We start from the raw sequence: 21,934 nt of genomic DNA on the forward strand, positions 1-21,934 counted from the left end.
TTCCTATCCAGCCTGTGCATCACTTCCTTGCATCTGTCTTCTCTTACCAGCGGCAACATTATTGAAAGGCAGAGGAAACCACCTCCGCGACGATTGTTTTAGTCCACACGTGAGGAGTCAAACACACTCATCCTATTGTTGTCTGGGCCAGAGAGCATGCACAGCAATTTCCACCTCCCAAGTCATGACCTGAGGCACTTTGAAACGCAGACAGACTTCAGTTGTGCTGTTATGTGGTGTAACCGTGTTCTGGAGAGTATTATGTGGGGAAGGGGGAACAAAGGGGGGGCGATATTTTGTAGGTGGAACCTCCTGTGAAGGAACATAAACGTTTCTAAAAATAAAGTCAGCTCCTGGTCTAAATGTGTTTTTCATTGAGATTGAAAGGGGCGGTACTATACTCCGCAATAAATCTAAGGAGCCGCATATCCCCACGGGATTTTTTACACTCCATCCCCAGACATTTAAAAATACACTGAATGACCTTTTTATGTCATAGAATGAACCCAGATGTACCAAAATAGAACAAAGTATTGGGACAGCTGAAAATGCTAGAATCACCATACTGTTTCACACCCTTTCTGACATACAATAGTTCGTCCAACCTTGTTACGCTTCGCAGTTTCAACTGTGCTGCTAATTTGCAAACAGACCGGTGCTGTCTCTCGGCCCCCCTCTTTGCACGAGAAAGTTTAAACCATGAGGTTTAAAGGTGAATGATCCAAGCAAGGTCAACGAAGATTTTTAACGGAATAATTTCACGGTCCTAAAAAGATTCAAATTAACTATTATTCATGATTAAATCAGAATACAAAAAAAAAAGTCATTTGCAAGTAACACGGTGATTGATAATAGCCCAGATTTAATTATACAGATGATGACAAATGGCTTTCAAGATGAGGCCTTCACCTAACAAAACTGCCACTACACATTAAAAGCTCCTTCAAGTTTTTTTTTTTTAATCTAATTTAACTCATTCACTGCCAATGACAACTATAGACGTCAAAAATCCAAGCAAACAGCCAGTGTTAATTTAGAAAAAAATTAAATTAAATTAAATTAAAATTTTTATTAAAAAAAAGAAATTTCAATTTAGTTTTAGTTATAGTGTTCTGACTAAATATAATTAAAGCATTAGTCATAACTTAGTCACCTGATTGTATTTGAGTTTTAATCCAACTTTAGTCAACAAAAATAAGGAGCAATTTTAGTCGACTAAATTGACTTCTGGAGGTCGAGACCCAGTTTGTGGTCTCAGTAAGACCAAGACCGATCACTATGCACGACGGTAGCACTTAGCAATGAAATTGTTGTCATTGTTGTTATTAATAACAATGGGGATTAATAACAATGAATGAAAACAATGAATAACTAAAACTAAATTCAAATTTCTTGTCAAAATTTGTCACTGGCTATTTTCTTGGATTTTTGACGTCTATAGTCGTCATTGGCAGTGAATGAGTTAAAAACACACTTTTATTATTTGCCTTTTCAACTTAGCAATAAATAAAAAAAAAATTTCTTCACAGCTGTCCTTGTGTCTTTTATTTTACTTATTTATTTGATTTTGTTCCTCATCCAATGTAATGTCTCTGTTTTGTTTTTGTACAGCTTTGTTCTACAGCTGTTGTTTATAAAGTGCTTTATCAGTACAGTAAATGCAAACTGATTGATTAAAAATACCTTTCGGTGTAAAGAATGGAAAAGAAAAAACACGAGCAGAAAAATTGATCTTCGTTACAAGGTGGTCTCACAATGACTGCTCACATGCAGTATTTCTGCTTTAAAATTGTGGATAAATAAATAAATAAATAAATAAATTAAGTATATGACAGGCTGATGTGTGATTAGTGTTCATCAAGTAAGTAAAGTGATTGATCCAAAATCTGCTCATAACGGCTTAAAACCATGGGGGTCACCACAAAAGCTGCCATGTAAATGTATCCAAATAGATAGCAGTAGATAAGGGGCCCTCTTTCATTGCCTCTACCTGAGACAGAAAGGGGGTGAACCAACAATCAACTAAATGAATAAAATGTACTCGCAAATAGTTTAAAAAAGTGTTACCTAAAAAAAATTGATGTATTTTTTACATAACCAGTTGAAGTATGCTTATTAATAATGTTTTCTTTCCTCCTTCAAATTCCTCTCTTCCAGCCCTCTCACACTTGTGTCATTTTCCATCCAGTTCATGTGCAAATCTTTCTGAACAAAGTGTTCCCCTCAAGTCTTATGTTTGTCTTCTTAGTTTGGTATTCAGCCTCAGAATGATTGCTATGCCAAACTTGACGATTTGTTTTCTCTTCAATTATTATTCTCCCCTTTCGCCTATTCCTTACACAACTGTTCCTGACTCTTTTTTTACGCTTTGCTTTCGTCATAATAACTGTGGGCCAAACAAACGAGAGAAATTAAACATGCATGGCGCTCTATTTTCGTAGACAGGTGTAAAACGGCGTAAAAATTGGCATATTTTCCAGGGCAAATCTAGATTACCAAATTTGGGAATTTGGCAGACCTTCCTGCACCTTCCTTGGCGTTCTCGTGTTTGGGTGACAGAAATTAGACTAGACTTTAGACTTGGTGAAATCAAGTCTAAGTTGTGGCACAGGACAGGCACATTCTGCGCTCCGCTGATATGTGTGGTGGATGTCATCGTATGTCATTCATGAATATGACATCAGTGTGCATCGAACCGTTTGAATCATTCCAGAAATAAATTCCTTGAATGCATTAGTAGTAGTAGTAGTAGTAGTAGTAGTAGTAGTAGTAGTAGTAGCTGTGCTTGTGGGGGCATCATATACAGACGCACAACTGGGGGTTGAAGGCACGAAAATACGACCCATGGGGTATTATGTTGGGAAACTTTCCTGCATTTGTTCATTTTCATACATATTTTGTGAAATTTCTAGAGTGAACGCTCCCAAAATACCTGACCCCTAACTAGTTAACAGTTCTCTTTTATTGGAATAGTGGTCATAATAGTATTGCACAACACATTGGTGTAGGATTTTATGACTACTAAATTATGTGACCAATCTACCAGAGTGCTCTCACATCCGTTTTACAGACAAGTTGTACAACATTAAATGCCATGCTTACTGAATGGTTAATTCATTGACATGCGCTTATGATGTCACATTGTAGCCTGCCGACGCGCTACATTATCAGGATTTACTGATCCAAACCAAACTGGAGTCTGCCTCTTGGAAATGAGGCTTAACATGCTGGGGGTTGCATTAGATTGGCAGACATGGGACCGTAGAGAAGGTTCTTCCGTTTTAAGCGACCGGTCGTGCAAAATCCCCCCAAATTATTTCACTAAGTCAAAGGGACATAGGATGTGGCTATAGCTATCCAGCTGTGGTGCTTACATGACAATACTCATCCTCATCCCAAGCTTCAAACATGACATGCCAAGCTTGATGGATGTCAATCTTGGTCACATGCATACACACTCATTATTTGACATGCCTATAAAAAAAAATAGCTACAGTGTTTAGGACAGTGTGGAAAACAGTAATCCGCTGATCTCGCTCTACACGAGGCCAGGGTTGCAACTCGTCCATGCCAGCTTGTCCAGATGGCGGGTAGGGATATCCGTCCCATCTGCCAGCCCAGAGAGGTACAGCGTACAAGCAGATTATTACTTCACTGACACACTGATCTACTAGCATGCCTCCACTCGATATGCACCAAGGAAGTAGTAAAAGCATTGGGTTGCAGTGAATCAAGGGGAACTTTTGTACCCGTTAGCACTCCACCATCACTGTCTGGCACACAGATGTCAAAATAAAGGCCAGAACACAAACTTGCAAAGCAGTCTGCCTCAAGATCCCAATGTGCAAATTTTGTTAAACCTGGGGGTGGCCGCTCAGGAGGGACCAGCGGCCAGTCTGAGTCTGTGTGTTATAGAGTTGGTCTAAGAGGATTAGCGAAACGCCTATGGCGAGCCTGGATACGAAGAGCTGTGGAAATCCCACTGCAACCACAACCCCCACCCTAACAAGACTCACCCCACTTGGTGAAAAGACGAACCGTTTATGCCATACCCTGACGGAACATTAGTCTTCCACGAGCTGCCCTTTGACCGCTCTCTAATTGAACCATGTCCAAATTGGAAGTCAAGTCCACAAAAACATATGTTATCAAACATAGCAACAGCAAAACAGCAAACACAGACAGCAGCACTCTGCGGAAGTCTTACAATTGACCTCGCATCAGTTTAATACGGACGGATAAAAACGGTCACCACAGAAACCAACAGAACGACCAACCTAAAAATATAACCTCCCCAAGAGTGGGCCTCAGGCTTAAATCCAAGGAAAAACTGGTGTTGAAACATGAACCATTTTATCTTTCAAAATGGCTAAATTCTCTAAACACAACTTTCTGCGCTGTGGTTGATGCACTTTAATTGAAGCCAGCTGCGATTGTTCTTCAGATGATCCATCGACGTGACGGCACCTTAAGCCTGCAATCTGACTTCTTCCTGAGTCTTCATAAAACACACACAGCCATGACCATAAACCATAAATGGACTCCACAGGCAGGAGGAAGCGGTGACCATGGGACACAGAGCGTGGCAGTTTGACACATGCACACACACAGTAGAAGCCAATGTCTATGAGGCACTCTAAATAAGGTTATTACTGGTAGGAAAAGCTGCACAAGTCAAAAGGGGGAAATCATAAAATCCTTCTTTATAGACTGTTCTCCCTCTTTGGAGCTGCAGTAGGGAAACTCTTAATGAATGGAAATGTTGCTTTTATTGGCGACCATGTGTTCATTCCACAGTGTGTGGGGGGGGTGTGCGTGTAGGTGTGTGTGGGTGGTAGTGGGGGTCTCTGTACTTGAATTTAGACGAGTAAGTCAAAGGTACTGTGGATGCAAGTATTAAAAGTGAAGCCAAAGATGTGCCGGTGAACTTGCTTCAGTTGTAATATTCAACACGTCATAGCGTCAAAACATTCAACTCCAAAAGAAAATGTCTATTTTTCTCATGCATTTTCAAATATGTTTATATTATATGAAAGGTTTAAGTCTTCTTCCATTTAGCCAGACATTACATTGAAGTTTAAATTTATGTGAAGATGTTCCCTGACCTCAGCTACCGCAGCCATCTTAAATCAAATGTTATTCAAAATTCAAAACCTCATGGATGGGAGACGACCACTCTACCACTGAGCCATTCTGCCCCATAATAATAATAATAATAATAATAATAATAATAATAACAATAATAATAATAATAATTCATAAAAACATCAGATCTAGCAGAGCAGTTCCACATCCCATATGAGTTACGCACCACTGGAGGATGCATGCTCGGGTGTGGTAGTAAATCCTAGAATAGACTCAATTAGGTTGGAAACGTAAAGGTAGTGGTCGATAATCCAAAGTGTGATGTCACTGTGGCATATACCATTCTAATTATGCAACCGAGTGAAATGTTGACACAGTACACAACAAGTGCTAACTCCAGCTCGGACCATTAGCATCCACTAAATGTCATTAACCTGTCGACATTTACATTTGTTATAGTTCTCGTCTCCACAACTTTTCCAAATTATGCCTCATGAGAATGCGAGTATACTAATCCTAAAGCTCATGTTCCTGAGAGGGGACTAGTGGATTGAGTGGGCGTTTGAGTGACACACTTTTAGGGGATTTTATACATCTATTCAACCATCTCTCATAACCCAAAGAAGCTTGTTTCATTTTCCCTTCACCTAAAACTGTTAGTGGCGACACAAAACGTAGACGCGACAATGTGAAAACACACGACGGCAGCAAGTGGACAGTGTGGAACTACTAATACAGGCTGTTTAAAAGCATGTGAGCTTGTGACCTACAAAGATCAGGTATCCATCTACCAGCTGTTGGCCTTATATTTGAGCATGTGTGCGTGATTGTTACTACGGTTTCATTAACGCATGTGGGCGCATGCCAGGAGCGTTTACACACTCGTCTGTACTCATGCAGGGAGGTTTTGACCTACATATTGCTCTCGACGATCAACATAAGAAATCTGTGTTAATCAGCTGTGTCTGTGTGGCTAGTCTGCCTGCTGCTACTGCTGCTAGCTGGGTGACAAAGAGCTCAGCAGACCTCATTAGGACAAAGAAACAATAAGCTTGGATTGTCACTTCTCTGAGCAGCCTTACCCCCTGAACTTTGGATATCCTAATAGCATTGTGACTTGGGGGTCATGTAAAGCCAACTGCGGTCATTGTGATCATGGTAGTCACTGGTGTTTGTTGGGCACACAGTAGAGTTCTGTCAAATGCTCAACAATTTGTCGTCCAAGTTTGTTATTCATTACAGTACGAAATAAAATGTACAGAAAGTATAGTAGTAGTAAGTTCTTCTTCCTTGTTATAGCACATTTGCCTGCTCACTTGTTGCTAGGCAGAGTTCACAGGCTCGTTCATAGCTGCCCCATGGGCCAAGAAGAACATCATATGTCAGACGCGACCAGTGTGAGCGACAAACTAGAGGCCGACAGCACGGTGCACTTTGAGAGAGAGCTGACAGTAAAAGGAAGTCACACAAACACTAGGGGGCATAGTCACTAAAGGTTTGCGTCGCCTATGCACGGCGCGAACCGGTAAAAATGGAGCAATCAGGAAGCGCCTAATTCACTAAACACGCGCAGATGGGGAAATCCGTCGCTAACTGTGTTGCCAACAAGATTGCGCCACGGTGCGCCAGTGTTATTTGTGCATATGTAAATTAGGTAATTTGCATACATTTGATGCAAAATATGCTCACCCCAATGAAAATGAGGCTCATTAATATACAGCGTGTAATTCACTAACGCCAGCGCAAATAGCCAAACGGAGTTTGCGTGGCGTAAATAACGTTTATGGAAAGCATGTATTAACCTGCTGCAACCTCGATCCCGCGATCATGACAGCAGTGCATGGCATGGTGCACGGCCCTCTCTGGCTGATCACGCAGAGAGGGGGGAGAGAGCGAGAGAGAGAGCGAGAGAGAGAGAGCGAGAGAGAGAGAGAGAGAGAGAGAGAGAGAGGGGACCTATTTTTCTATGTTGGTTTAGGACACATAACGTAACCCGGGCTGATCGGCAATGGCAGGAAGGCATTTTCCGATCATTTTTACCTGCCAGATGCATACTGTACGCCCACGCCAACCTCTGAAAATATATTTTTAAAAAACGATTGCACCAATAATTTGTACTTTATGAATGAATGACGTCGTTGTCAGCTTAATGGCGATATAAACGCTTACTCTCGGTCCAACCTCGCTTTCTGATAATGTCATCTTTCTCGCAACTGTTACTATAACAACCATGTTCTTGACACAAATCCATTGCCATGTGTGGTAAATCAGATGCAAATTTGTTCCCAGCTGTCAGTTTTGTGGGCGTGTTTGCGCCGGTATATGATTAGAGCAATATCCTTAGTGAATAGGTGGGTAACTGGGCGCAGACTGCGGTTGCAGTTGTAGTGCAATATTTCGCGCTATTACCGGACGCAGCGCATTCTTAGTGAATATACCCATAAGAATAAAAAAAAAAAAAAAAAATGCACTATTGGGGATACGGTATGTTTATGTAAACACTACGGATGTCCTAGTCAGATTTTTTTTTCCAACCGAGGACCCTCTGATCCCTTAATGCTTTACATTGTGTAATATAAAACTAAAATATGGATTCTTTTGTCACTTTTAAAAATTAAGAAATTAGAAAATAAAAAAAAATGTTTTCTGCCCTGATCAACTAATAGCCTTAATTATGTCTAGATGGGTATATATCTAACTTTTTCCTAACAAAGGTCACAAACATTTCTAGTAAAAATGAAGAGAGTGCATGCTATTTTGAAGATTGATAGCACTGGCCATAAAATAGTTCCCCCTAGTGCAGAAAGTTATTGTAGGTTTTTCTATCCCTGTAACAAGAGCTTTCAGGATCATACAATCCCACGCTCGGAGGCTTGCGGACCTCTGATCACTTTCCTGAGAGAACATTTTTCTCGACTTCAAAGCGCAGCCTGGCACTGTTTATCCCAGTCGGCAGCGTGGCAGCAAAGCACGGGTTTAGCGTTGAGAGAGAAATCAAACTGGCCATGAAAGGTTGAAAGAGCTGATACAACTCTTGATGACATTCCGCCTCTTCATGTGATGTGCATGCAAAGTGACCACTAGGGATGGGGATTTAACTATGGGAAAAATTAACGATCATTACGACCCGAGTGAGGAGGAAGCGGTCAAGATGGATGGATGGATGGATGGATGGATGGATGGATGGATGGATGGATGGATGGATGGATGGATGGATGGATGGATGGATGGATGGATGGATGGATGGATTATAAAAAAGAAAAACACAGCCTTACCTCTTGAATTAGTAGCCATGTCGGCCACTTTCTGAAAAGCATCTAAAAAGGCCACGGCTGCCAGAATTGTTGTCCTGAAAATATTTCATGATAATATATGAATTCACAATAACAATACAGTAAGATCAAAAAGTCCTCCTCACCTGAGTTGAGAATGCAGTTTTGTAGCCTTGGCACTGAAGTCTTCCCACACTGGGTAGGAGCTCTAATAAGGGACAGAACAAGAAAAAGAAACGAGTCAGACAAAATATTCTTAAACATCATCTTGTGTCATCTTGTTATATTACTATGCCTGCTCAGTTTCACACTGGTTGAAATAAATTCAAATGGGGCTATAACCGTGCAAACAGTCTTCGACTTCCTCCCCTGAGGCAGGAAGCAGGTCAGTGAAGAAACTTAAATATCCGCTTCCGTTTTTATAGCTGTGAGCTGGTATTTAAATGGCTGTTGTTTACTGTAAGATCCACATAAGCGCTTCTATCATTATGTGCCTCCATGCAAGTCTTTAAAGAAAACTGCAGTGGATTTAGCCCAGGTTAATCAGTTATTGCCTTGAGCTGGAAGAACAGAAGGCAAACATGAAACACATTCAAGGCCGGATCCCCCAGAGGGAAAGATTCACTTTTTACTGACAGGCAACAACATCTAATCAGAGCCAAAACATTAAATATTCTGCCTTTATAAGATCACAAGAAATGCATCAGTGCAGCTCAAGAATTCTGCCAGAACTGAATACATTAGTGGCGGGCCACATTTGTGTTTGTTTGGCCATCTGTTTTAGGAGTTAACATGCTACTTCCTGGTTTACAAAGCATGGCGATAAAATGTGCCATTTTTAACTCTTAGGCGGTAGGAATAGGCTCCATTGTGACCTAAACAGCAAATGTGAAAAATAGATTTTTAGTTGTTGTTGTTTTTTTCTTCAAATTTTTTGTTTGTCTTTTCACTTGTTCACTAGCTGCTGAAGCAAAATTTAATCGTTCCTTCATTGGGGGGGCGGGGCAAGTGTCTGCTTTCCACAAAGTTTGATTCACGTCTGTAGTAATCCTGTTTACAAACACATAAAACCAACTAATAAAGTTGTGACAATCATTGATAATTTTACAAAATTCTGATCATTTTCCAAGCTGCAGATGGCAATTTATGGGACTAAATGAGAACTGAGGGCTTGGATTTTAATAGGTAATTTAAAAAGTAGGGAAAAAGTGAGGGAAAGTAAATTTTAATATAATCCTGACAAAGGCAACCTGATTTTATGCATGTATAGTGGTACCTACACTTTAGGAGTGCCATTATATAGACTTTTTTTTTTAAGTTATGGGCTACTCATTGGTAGAATATTTTGTTTTGGGTTGGGAGCCAAAATTTGAGGTAGGCCTATGAATAAGCGACAGATACACCACCACTTGAGTGAAGTGAGAAAAATATGGAGCAATTAAATACTGTAATCCCCTCACATGTTTTGTGTGATTTTCTGCTTATGGCAAAACAAAATTGATATTTATGATGAATGTAAAAAATGCTCAATTCCCAGTGGAATCCGATGATTCCCATGGAAAGCCTCCAATTATTGGGAATATTTCCATAATTCACCAGCATACATTTTAGACCCTGCCTTGGGTTTCTCACAAAATAAAATCCAATTGTATGTATATTTTGCCTTGGAAAATGATTTAGGGGCTCTCAAGCAAAAGTCTTTGCAAGTCACCATCCTTTCATGCTGTCCACACTTGCTCTCTAACAGGTGTCTAATTATCTTGCAGGGCTTGCAACTCCCGATTGAAGGACGGGTGTGATGCCAAGACAGCTGAAGGAGGCGACAAAGGATATGGGCAAAGGGGCATGTGCACAAACGGCCGAGGTGGACGATGTCATATCCCTTTTCATCCACAGCCACTAGGGCTGGGGTATTTGCGCCAACCTCACGATACGATACGTATCACGATACAGGGGTCGCGATACAATACGTATCGCGATACGTCTCAATATTTGATCTTCAAGGCGATATGTATCCCAATATATTACACTAATTTTCCTGCATTTTATAATAACAGTCATATGTATGCCTCAATGATATGTTTGTTATGCTGACTGACAAAATTATTTTTCTTAGCAGCTCTCTGGTTTACCACCAAATCGGAGTGCCTGGTCTAAATTTGCAGCTTTCACAAACACACCGGGAACATTTATTAATAGGCATGAGCCGATATGAGCAAAAATATCAAAGTATTAAAATTACAGCTCTAAAATGTGCTTTTTTGAAATATTTGGGGAAATAAAAACAGCATTTTTTTCATGTAAATACATTACATACATTAAGACGTGCAATGTTACGTTTATAAGTAAATAAATGTTGATATTCATCCTCTGTTTTCATTTTTCTTAGCAAGACACAGTGTCCAATCACTGGTGAGCTATTTTTGCATTAATTGAAGGCAATTAACTTCAAAGAAACTGCTGGTCTATATTTTTTAGGTACAATGTAAGTTGCAAAGGCAAACATTAACTGCCTATTTAAAGTTAACGAGCAATATCGATTCTGACGCCTGCGTATCGATAAGTGTGTTGTAATGAGGGTCGCAACGATATATTGCCGTATCGATTTTTTGAGCACACCCCTACCTAACAGCCGCCATTTGAGAAGGATGCCGATGTGATGCTTCGAGATGAGTATGGTATAGTGGAACCTCTTCAATCAAATGATCCTCAGGTTGTATAGTTTTGTTGAAAAAAATGACATCTCTTAAGTCACACAACAAGCCTTGAAGTTGAGAAGTGTGATGATGAGAAAAGTGCTCTGTCCTGGCTGCTCAGTACAACTTGGCAAAAGGAGCGGTTAAACATCTTCTTCCACCCCCTTTGTTTCCACTTCTCTTATCACTATAGTCACATAACCAGCAAGTGCTCCGAAAATCAAGACAATTTGCCCGTGCGTTCAATTAATTTTATTTTGTGTGCCTTTTCATGTAGGAGCACTCCACACTACAATAGACAGTAACATTAATCAGTCTTATGTACACAATTGAGATCACCACAGGAAACTGTGGGTCTGTGCAGCCCCCGGGGGGGGAAGCTGGTCTGGCAGGCTTGTGTTGACCAGCCAGGCGGCAGGAATGAGGTCACATCTCTGTGTAGGACAGTGGACACGGACAGTGCTGACTCAGGGCTTCAGCCTCATTCATCTGCTTTTCAATACTTTTGGACTGGGCTGGTCGCTCTGTCCAGTCGACAGAAAAGAAAACGCATGAAACTAAACCAGCGCCTGACAACTGCTGAGAGCTAAGCTGGTTGGAGCTTGACAGAGGGTCCATAAATAGTCGGTCCAAAGGCACCGCGGCCCTGCCAGCAAGCGATCAATAACAATTCTGTTACATGCTTGACGTACTTGTAAAGCTCTTGTAAACATAAAGTAAGACGAGCTTTTCGGAGGGCCGTCTCTCATGGCTAATGAACGCGTTCGCACTTTCCATCTGTTGTGAACAACCACGGACCACCCGGCTTCAACTTCCTTCACTTGAACCCTCCTCCAGCACACAACAAACACACGCTTGAATCTGGGCCGGTCATAATGGGATGCAAACATTTGCTGCTTTAGAAACTATTTCATTTAAGTGTTTGGATATTCTAACCAAAAAAAAATAAAAAAATAGGCATGTCAAATCAATTACATCAAAGAGCACATTATATAATATTCTGAGCTGCTTTTTATGTAGAGTGTTGTTACATTATTAAAAGAATCCCTCCACGGATGAGATTTTAATCTAGTAAAAACGTACCAGTCAGGATAAAAGAGGACGAAGGTCAACTACAAGAACATTTTTATTTATTTATTTATTTACATTTTAAGGGCATAAAGTTAAAAATTGGTTATTCTTTATTTTACTTTTTTGATATTAATTGATTGTATATCCATTCAATTTCAAATCGTGATGAGGGTGTCCTTGAAAGAAACAAAAAAAAATTCTTACAATATTATTTCTTCACATAATGCCCAGCTTTTTTATTTACTCAACTACAGAGAGTATGATGCCTTTTTTTTTAGGGATTTTAATCAAAATATTCAATAATCAAAGTACAAAATATTATGTAATATGTTATAAATAATTTGCAGTATTTTATAAACCTCTGAAGTGATTATAAACAGAATATACAGTATAGGCCTATGTGTGTTAAAAAAAATATTACACTATATATATATATATATATATATATATATATATATATATATATATATATATATATATATATATATATATATATATATATATATATATATATATATATATTAGGGGTGTGAATTGCCTAGTACCTGACGATTCGATTCGTATCACGATTCACAGGTCACGATTCGATTCGATACCGATTAATCCCGATACGAATTTATAAGTCGATTGTTGCGATTTTTTTTCATTCAAATTTAGAAAATACTAATCAGTAAGCTTGTAGAGTGTAAGATTTATATGAAAATGTATTATTTATTTATCTGAAATTTCAGTCTTATAGAGGTTGTAATCTGTTTCATGTTTGAACAGCATTAAAATAAAATATTAAGGCTTAATGTTCCATTCATATAACATTCTTCCATGCTCAAGGTGTGAATCCTAACCCGAAGTCAGACGTTTTGTTGAATATTTTTCCATTAAAAATGGAAGTTTAAAAATCGATTCACACACACACAAAAAAAAAAAAAAAAAGGCAATGATGATAAGACGTTGAATCAATAAGACTGCCGAATGAACAATTCTGAGCTCTTTAAAAAAATAAAATAAAAAAAAAATCGATTTTTTTTATTGAATCGATTCGAGAATCGCGTGATGTAGTATCGCGATATATCGCCGAATCGATTTTTTAACACCCCTAATATATATATATATATATATATATATATATATATATATATATATATATATATATATATATATATATATATATGTAGCCTAACATGCCTCTGTTCAAAAGTACTTCTCAAAACTATCATACACGGGGTGAAACCTGCTGCACAATATGCAAATAGAGTAACAAAAAGGAAAACGTGTTTCATATCCCAATTTGTCCTGCAGGGCTGTTTGCATTGGAGAAGTGGAGGAGGGGGTGCGAAGAAAGACACAAAGGCAGTAAAATGATTTCTGATCAGAAACTGTGCAGCAACAAGATCACAGACTACTTCAATGTGTCTCTTACCTTCATGTCGTTGACGATGGCCTGAAACAATCCACCCAGCGCCCCGCACTCCTTCTCCACAGACTCCATGCTCTCAGAAATTTCAATTAAAAAGCACTATAAACAGCCCGCAGAAACATCAGACACCTCCGCTACACGCATCCGTCCTTAGTTGTCCTCTCGCGGGGCAAACAGAGGACGCAAACCCACAAGCCTGCGGGGGGCGCACAAAAACACAAGTGTTCCGTTCGGCGGCACCCGGCTCGGGTTCGGTCAGGCGCACGGGACTGGGTGGAGCGGAACCGGGAGGCACGTCCTCCGTATAGGCGAGAACTAAAGCCGGGAAACGTGGGGTGCACATGCACAGTGGCTCCACATGATCTCTCGGACGCACAGAAAAGAAGAGCGCAAGTGGTCCTGGGAAGAGGGCAGGAGGTGCCGCGCGCGCGGGTTCGGGACGCGGGAGCGCGCTCTGTTGTTAGCGGGAGCAGCAGATGCCGAAGAGCCTCCAGTAACACGATCCATGGGAATGGAAAGGGGGGCGGGTCAAGGCTTTTTTTTTTTTTTTTTTTTTTTTTTAAAGCATCTTCACGGGTTTGAAGAGTAGGCGGAGGGAACAAGGAGGAGGAATACCCCTCCTCTTCCCCCAAAGTACCCTTCACCCCACTCAAACAAAAGTGAAGCTGCGTGTTCCTATTGGACAGCTCACTGAGATGCAAAACAGGATTCCCTCTGTGTTTGTGGGCGTGTGCGATCGCGCGTGCGTGTTGAACGCGTTAATGAGTATCTTGTTACAGTCTTCCCTCGCTATAACGCGGTTCACTTTTCGCGGTCTCGCTGTATCGCGGATTTTTTTTTAAGTGCAATTTTGCATATTTTTTTTACAGTAATATACCCATTTTATAAAATTTATGAAGGTTTGAACAATGTCAATGTTTGAACAAGAGAGAAATGTGAGAACATGTAAATGCCTCAATGAGAAAAGTGTATAAATTGTGCGGTCGGGGATTTTAGAGCCTTAAAACATTTATAAGAGTTGTAAAACATAAAGCTAACTACAGTACTTCGCGGATTTCATTTATTGCGGGTATTTTTTGGAACCTAACCCCAGCGGAAAACGAGGGAACACTGTATTGTTTTCAGGGTATGATGACCATCTCTTAACATCAGATTAACTTACATTTGAATAACAAAGGAAAATGTTAGTTAAAACAAATTGACACCGGTCTTACATTAGGTACTTTTATCAGTCGCGCTGGTACCTTTCTCAGGACAGTTTATTTGAAGAAGTTGCAAATGCTTTGCTACATCCATGAAAATTATAATGGTTCTCTGTTGAATTGTCTCACAAACCCTCCAACATGCTGGCATTAATTCATCACTTAGGTCTTTCCATGCAAAATAGTTGAACAAGTTGCCATAGTACTGTACTGTATATCTAGCATATTTCTATACATTTCTACCAGACTTTTTTTTCCCCCAGGTGAATCTTGACTTTGTCTAATGAAGGGAAATGAGTAAAGCATAAAGCAGTTGAACCAATATTCAGCCAGGTTTTCCTAAGTAGGTCATTGCAACAGAAAATTGTTTGCGATATGGATGAGAATCTGAGATGAGAAGGCAAATGAAAATGAAATGATGATGGCTACTAGCAAAAATTTATTTGGACAAGACGATAAAGCGGACAGAGCAACGGATGGATTTCGTCAGACATGTTTGTTTACTTTCTTGTACTGGAACATGTATGTGATGTAAATGTGACATGAGCAAATCCGTTTTGAGGTTTGAGTATTGAGCCATGTACTTTATATGGGAATGAAATGGGACGCGTATAACTTCTCCACTTTGGAGGCAGGTTTCAAATTTTTGCTTATTCAAGCCCCCAAAACGCCATCACCCTCAAAACGAAAGGCACTTCCGATAGAATGTTTTGGAGCATTTACTTGCAAAGCGACCTTGTATGAAAGGGCCCTGGATCACACTGAGATGGTCAACAATTACTATACATTGCAAACTGTAAAAGTGTGTTCTCTCTCTTGCAATCAGTCTTCCACTTGCACAAAGGCTTTAGAAAAATGGTCATCAAAACTTTATCCAAAGTTTACATCAGAGCATCCCTGCCCACTGTTCCATTGAGAATTTAAGCAATTGGACTGTATTACACAATGACACAAAGACTTGTCATTCATGGTTAGTGAAATGTACCTAAGAGACTGAAAATAATCATAATGAGAAGGGCTAGCACAGTGGTGTCCAAACTACGGCCCGGGGGCCATTTGCGGCCCGCCATACATTTTTTTGGCGGCCCGCGGTAAATACTAAAAATAATTTTTCAATGCTGCTTTAAAAAAAAAAAAAAAAAAAGAGAGTGGATGAAACATTTCTACCTACGCAAAGACACAAATTTGCAGCTAATCAGTTTCAGAAATAAAAATAGTTTCATCTACTTGTTGTTTAGTGTCAAGGTCCAGTTTGCGAAAACATCACATTAAATTAATGGTTCTTAAGTGTGGTCAGTTTACTACCGATTGTTCTTGTTAGGGTTCAGAATGTGAAGTTGGGATTCAGCTGCTGCTCAGTAGAGCGGCGTATCTATTATAGTGGCACATAGGGGTCACTATGCATTGTGACTGTTAGCAGTTTTCAATCAGTAACTGTACATTATATCAACAATTTATAATTGCTGCATTGATTTTAACCATGTTTAATAAATAACTAAAAAAAAAAAAAAAAAAAAAAAAGTGGCCTTTGCAGCTATATTCTGCATATTCTGGATCTGTATTTCCGTATGTGGCCCTCAAAGGAAAAAGTTTGGACACCCCTGGGCTAGCAGTTTGCTAGACTTCTGAAATAAAAAAAATAAATAAATAAAAATCACTCAAATTACCTTTAATAATGTTAATATTATACAGTATGTTTTTAATATTATTAATGATATGCATTTGTGATTAGATACTGATCTTGTTATTGGGGAAGTAACATCATAACATTTCTTTATGAATTTATATGAATTAAGCAGAAATATCTTTCTTTCTTTTTTTTTTTATCCACCTCGCGGATTTTGCTTCTCGTGACACATGCTGTAAATTGAAAATAACATCCAAGTGCCAGCCTAAGGTCTCAGCATGCAAACGTCATATTTCAAACCCACAAAACAGGTGAGGTCATGCTAAGACAGGATGCACTCACTATTTGTCAGGAAGTCATTGCTTTTGTCCAGGGAAATAGTCACGCCCCTCATAAAATGACTCCATTTCCTTTTGACATATTGTTCATTATTGTTATTATTATTATTATTATTATTATTATTATTATTATTATTATTATTATTATTATTATTATTATTATTATTATAAAGGTTTGAGTGGTTGTTTGAGACTAGGGTCCGTACAGAAAGAAGAGTGTGCTAAGAAAACTCTCAAAATAGTTTGGTTACTTTAAGGAAACTTCAATCATTTTGTTTTGTTTTGTTTTGTTTTGTTTTGTTTTGTTTTGTTTTGTTTTGTTTTGTTTTGTTTTGTTTTGTTTTGTTTTGTTTTGTTTTGTTTTGTTTTGTTTTGTTTTGTTTTGTTTTGTTTTGTTTTGTTTTGTTTTGTTTTGTTTTGTTTTGTTTTAGCTTTGAAATCTCTAGTAAACATCTTTTGTTTTTAAACAACAATTTCTGATTCTGCTAAGTGAATTTGTTGTTCACCGGTATGAATTGATTCATACTGTGTCTGCGTGAAAACGGTTTCGAGGCCACCGCTGCCAATGTGGGAGCTTAGGTCACCACACAGAATTCCTGGTTCACTTTTTCTATGACTAAATAAAACCACATTCCATGGTGAATAAAATACAACCTTTGTCATATTTCACACATTAGTTCTTACCACACGTGACTTTCTATTCCAACTTCTTTTTCCTCTTTGTTTTTTATGTTTAGCTAAAGTTTTGCTAACAACAGATAATTATGTACCCTAATCATGGTTGTTTGATGTAATTATATGCCTTCTAGACCCATTCCAAAGAAAAACATGACTTCTGTTCAGGGTATTTAAGGGGGAATTCAATCCTCAACTATGTGTAATCAGAGCAGGACCAAACAAGTGAAGAAACACGTGACTTCAACTGTAACATTAGACAAAAGATTAACACAACCACAAAGAAAACAGCCATTTTCTATCATTTTTATTATTAACATGTGGATCCGTTTTACACTGACGAGCTGTCGGTATTATTCTGATCATGCACTTCATGAACTAAAGTATTGAGTCACCAGGTTGCTACACTAAAAGTACAACCTCTAAGATCGATTCGCTAATGTTTTTTTTGCTTCCCGTCCACAGATTTTGAGGTTACAAATACTCATCTTTATGCTAAACTACCACATCATTACATCACATCACAATGAGTACCATCAATAAATATTTCAATAGCATGCTTTCTCTCTGTCATTTAGTGATCTGAAATCATATTGATTGCCAGAGAAAAAAAATTGTATTTATACATGAATTAATACCAGTCCATATTTTCAGGATTTTGTTGGCCACGTGGAAGCCCACGTTAGAAGTGTGATCCACGTGCTGGCATCTCAGGAAAAACGAGCCATAAAGTGGGGGGGAAAAAAAATCCAAAACACAGATGCTGACATTCCTCATCACCACCATCACCACCACCCCCCTGGAAAAAAACAGCATGTTCTGCTCTTTGCCATACCGCTGATACATGTGCGAATTTGCGAGTGCTTCCATAATTCAGCAAGGATGGTTTCTGTTTCGTCTCACTCTCGCAGTAACTGAAAGCAATCATGTTCCTCAAACACACCAGGCTGGTGGGAAGCCGAAGATTTTCATTGGTTTATATAACCAACTTTGCAGACGCTGACGTTTGGGATTGTTGTTTCGAAAAGAATCCGCATTTCACCCTATTCAAAGAAAGGACGCTGCCACTTTATTAGCAAATGAAGCACAAGAAGGGAAGTGGGGTGTAATCTGACATTTGCTCTTATAGTAGATTGTTTTTGCAAAACATAGGCTAATATATTGTAGCCTGATGTTGTGTAAGGTTGCAAACTGCCAACGCCTGTTTAGTTTTCTTGCCTTGCCTACTTTTGCACAATGAAAACTTTTGCACCTCCCTCTGGATGGCATTTAAGGGTATTAACTGTTCCCAGTAACACTGGCCTTGCCCAGAAGTGTCTGCCTTCAAAGAGAAACACAGTCCGCCTGATATACGGTGACCTCTCCCCTTGCAGCAAGGTTCTACCCGTGATTCAGCGGGAGCGCTTGTCTTGTCCGGTTTATCTTCCCAAGCGAAGGATCAAATCCAAGAAGGCGTGACCTCCGCCAAAGTCACCGTGGAGGTCACCAGGTCTTGCTGGCACTTGAGCACAAAATCAATCAGGATTTATCCTCCTCATAGTTCACTTAGGAGCCACTTAACTCATTTGCTCCCAATAACATGTAAATACGTTTTATTTAATGTTCTAAGTGTCCCAAAGACGTATTTATACGTTTTTTTGTTTTGTTTTTATGCTAGAGCATACAGAAGGCTTTGATGCAGCCTCTCAACTGCAAAGAACGGTTGCAGAAATGGTAGTTATTACACAAACGGCCAGCAGGTGGCAGCAGAGCAAAGGAGATAAAAAAAAAAAAATGATGTCACATAGCATTAAAACCAGTTGAAAATCACATACCATTTTTCCAGTTGATACCAGATGATGGTTGCGTCAGTTCAAAACAGACACTTGTTACATCAGTACATAACAGACACTTGACCTCACGGTGAACCCAAACTTAACAGGTCATGAACTCAAACTTAAACCTGGCGTGACCCCAGACATAACACTGCTGAATTTAATGGAAGCTTACTGTTTATATTTTTTCTAGGTAGGAAACATTTCAGATTGTTTGAGACAACAGCACTGTTTTTTGTTTGAATTACAATGAAGAAAGGGAGGTGAAAATACAAGTCAATTTTTGTTATCGTCTTTTACATGTAACATCTCATACAAAAGTTCCCGCAAAAGACCAAGGTCCATTTTTGGTATTTTAGTGCTCACTATGAAATTATTTTCATACTGTGAAATTGTGTTAAAATATGCAAAACAGTGACATTTATCTTGACTGTCGAGAGCTTAGCAGCCCTAAATCTTTGGTCCTAGAATCGCCGCTCAAAAACCTCTTCACAATACATATATCGATACGGAGGCGTCAGAATCGATATTGCACAATCATTCAAAAAGATTGAGGACAAAAATAGAGCAATACTGTAAACGGCAGCGTTTATCAGAGTGATGATGGATGTCCTGCTTCACAAGGACACTCTGAAAGTTGATAAATATAAACCACTGTACAGTAATGACAAGTAGTTGAGAGGATGGCCCTCCTCATCATTCCTGAGATAAAACGCTCGACATGTCAACACATCACAGATGGACAGTGTTATCTTGGGGAAAACGGATCCTAATCAGCTGTGTGCACTATTTGCACTGCATATTTTTCAGACATCTTCAAATATGGTTGAATGGCTAATGAATGAGATCATGTCATCCAATTTGCTAACTTTAGCAACCGGTCTACTTAAGGTGAACTTTTCAGGACCTTGTAAGCATGAAATGGAATACAACCTCACCTTTTTAACAGATGTGCTGCTTTTGATATCATGACATAACGACTACGATATTGTGGCAATTTTAAAATGGTGATATGCTAATCGTTCAGCAAATAGATGTTATATCCGCTTTTAAATTCCAAAGGTCAATAAAAGACATTTTATTCACGTCACTCACCACACTAATAAAGTAGTTGTTTGCTCCTTGCTTCAAAAGTATGGTTCTGTGCTAGGTCGCCATTTTGTTTACCTCTGTTTGTGTATTTCTGGTATGTTGTGCGCCAGATGCACTGACTTAGTATGTGTGTATACAGAATATATATAGTATGCACACTGTGGCGAGGACAGAAAATGATATGAAAACACCGTGGAGAAATCAATAAATTCAAGTTAGGCTTGTTATGCGAGTGGCAACATAAAATGGCCGCCGCACCTACAAATAGTTCAGTTATTCCTTGTGAATGGAACGTGCGCAGGACTCACAACTAAGTTTCATTCAGAGGTACCCCAGTATGTGTTTACTAAATGACCAAAATAATATTCAAGTTGGAAAAGTTTTTTCATGTTTTTACATGGCCTTTCAAAACCCAAATATTGTCAATATGAAAACTTTGATATTTGATTATTCACTGCATCTGAACGTAGTCACAGTCTGCAGGCAATTTAGAGTTTAGTGTGAGTGTCAAGTGTTTTGTCTTGATCACATTTTGTCCTTTCAAGTATATTTGAGCACTGGCTTTATTTGAAGTGGTAAAAAGCGTCATGTGAATGCTACTCTCACAACATTCACACAAAATGCCCGTGTCACATGCCCGCCGCTGTGAGCAAATGCAGACATCTGTACGCTTTCCACACGGAGCAGCCGGAACAAATCGCATTCAAACTGACATCTGGAACCAAGCGAACAGAATGTACACAAATACTCTGCGGTGTCAAAACATAAATCAGCGTAAAGCCTTGACATCAGCAAGGACAGAGTTTTCATGTATATCGACTGCAACTCGGCAAGAGTCCTTGGTTCTGTTTATCTGATAGCCAGGACATGACAACCCGAATGATTTGCTGAATAAACAGCGTCGCAGTTGATGCTGTTCATTTTGATTTATTCTAATTAAAATGATAGATCGTTTTAATTATAAAAGCATACATAGTTTCAACAAACAAGATGAAGTGTTGCATGAAGCTCAACTAAGATTAACGCAAAGGATGAAGCATCCCACCAAAGATGGTGTTGATTAGGCCTGGGTATTGCCGCCAACCTCACGATACGATACGTATCATGATACAGGGGTCGCGATACGTATCGTATCGCGATACATATGTGTTCCAATACTTGATCTTCAAGGTGATACGTGTCCCAATATGTTACATTAATTTTCTTGCATTTTATAATAACAGTCATATGTATGCCTAAAGGATATGTTTGTTATGCTGACTGACAAAAATATTTTTGTTAGCAGCTCTTCTGGTTTACCACCAAAGTGGCATGTCTGGTCTAAATTTGCAGCTTTCACAGACACATAGTATATAATATATAGTATATAATAGGCATGAGCCGATATGAGCAAAAATATCAACGTATTAAAATTACAGCTCTAAAATGTGCTTATTTGAAATATTTGGGGAAATAAAAACAGCATTTTTTTCATGTAACACATTCTATTTCGTTTTTTAAACAAAATATAGGAAAACTGGTACATTAAGACATGTGCAATGTTAAGTTTACAAGTAAATAAATATGAATATCCTTCCTTTTGCTTTAAATTTTCTTAGCAAGATAGTGTCCAATCACGGGTGAGCTATTTTTGCATTAATTGAAGGCA

The 21,934-nt window shown here is 39.0% G+C and overlaps 1 protein-coding gene across 3 annotated transcripts in view; it reads right to left on the minus strand.

The window, feature by feature from the left end:
* Positions 1 to 14,037, minus strand: part of mtss1la (MTSS I-BAR domain containing 2a) — a 32,042-nt gene extending 18,005 nt beyond the window's left edge. For all 3 annotated transcript variants that reach the window (XM_077516647.1, XM_077516646.1, XM_077516645.1), the window contains exons 1-3: positions 13,542 to 14,037; positions 8,504 to 8,565; positions 8,361 to 8,434 (exon numbers count right to left, since the gene is read on the minus strand). In XM_077516647.1, the coding sequence (XP_077372773.1) occupies positions 8,361 to 8,434; positions 8,504 to 8,565; positions 13,542 to 13,610 (205 nt within the window). In that variant the 5' untranslated portion in view covers positions 13,611 to 14,037. The remainder of the gene's footprint in view (positions 1 to 8,360; positions 8,435 to 8,503; positions 8,566 to 13,541) is intronic.
* Between the last annotated feature and the right edge of the window lie 7,897 nt (positions 14,038 to 21,934).

Source organism: Festucalex cinctus, chromosome 3 (assembly GCF_051991245.1).
Source record: "Festucalex cinctus isolate MCC-2025b chromosome 3, RoL_Fcin_1.0, whole genome shotgun sequence".
Taxonomy (NCBI): domain Eukaryota; kingdom Metazoa; phylum Chordata; class Actinopteri; order Syngnathiformes; family Syngnathidae; genus Festucalex; species Festucalex cinctus.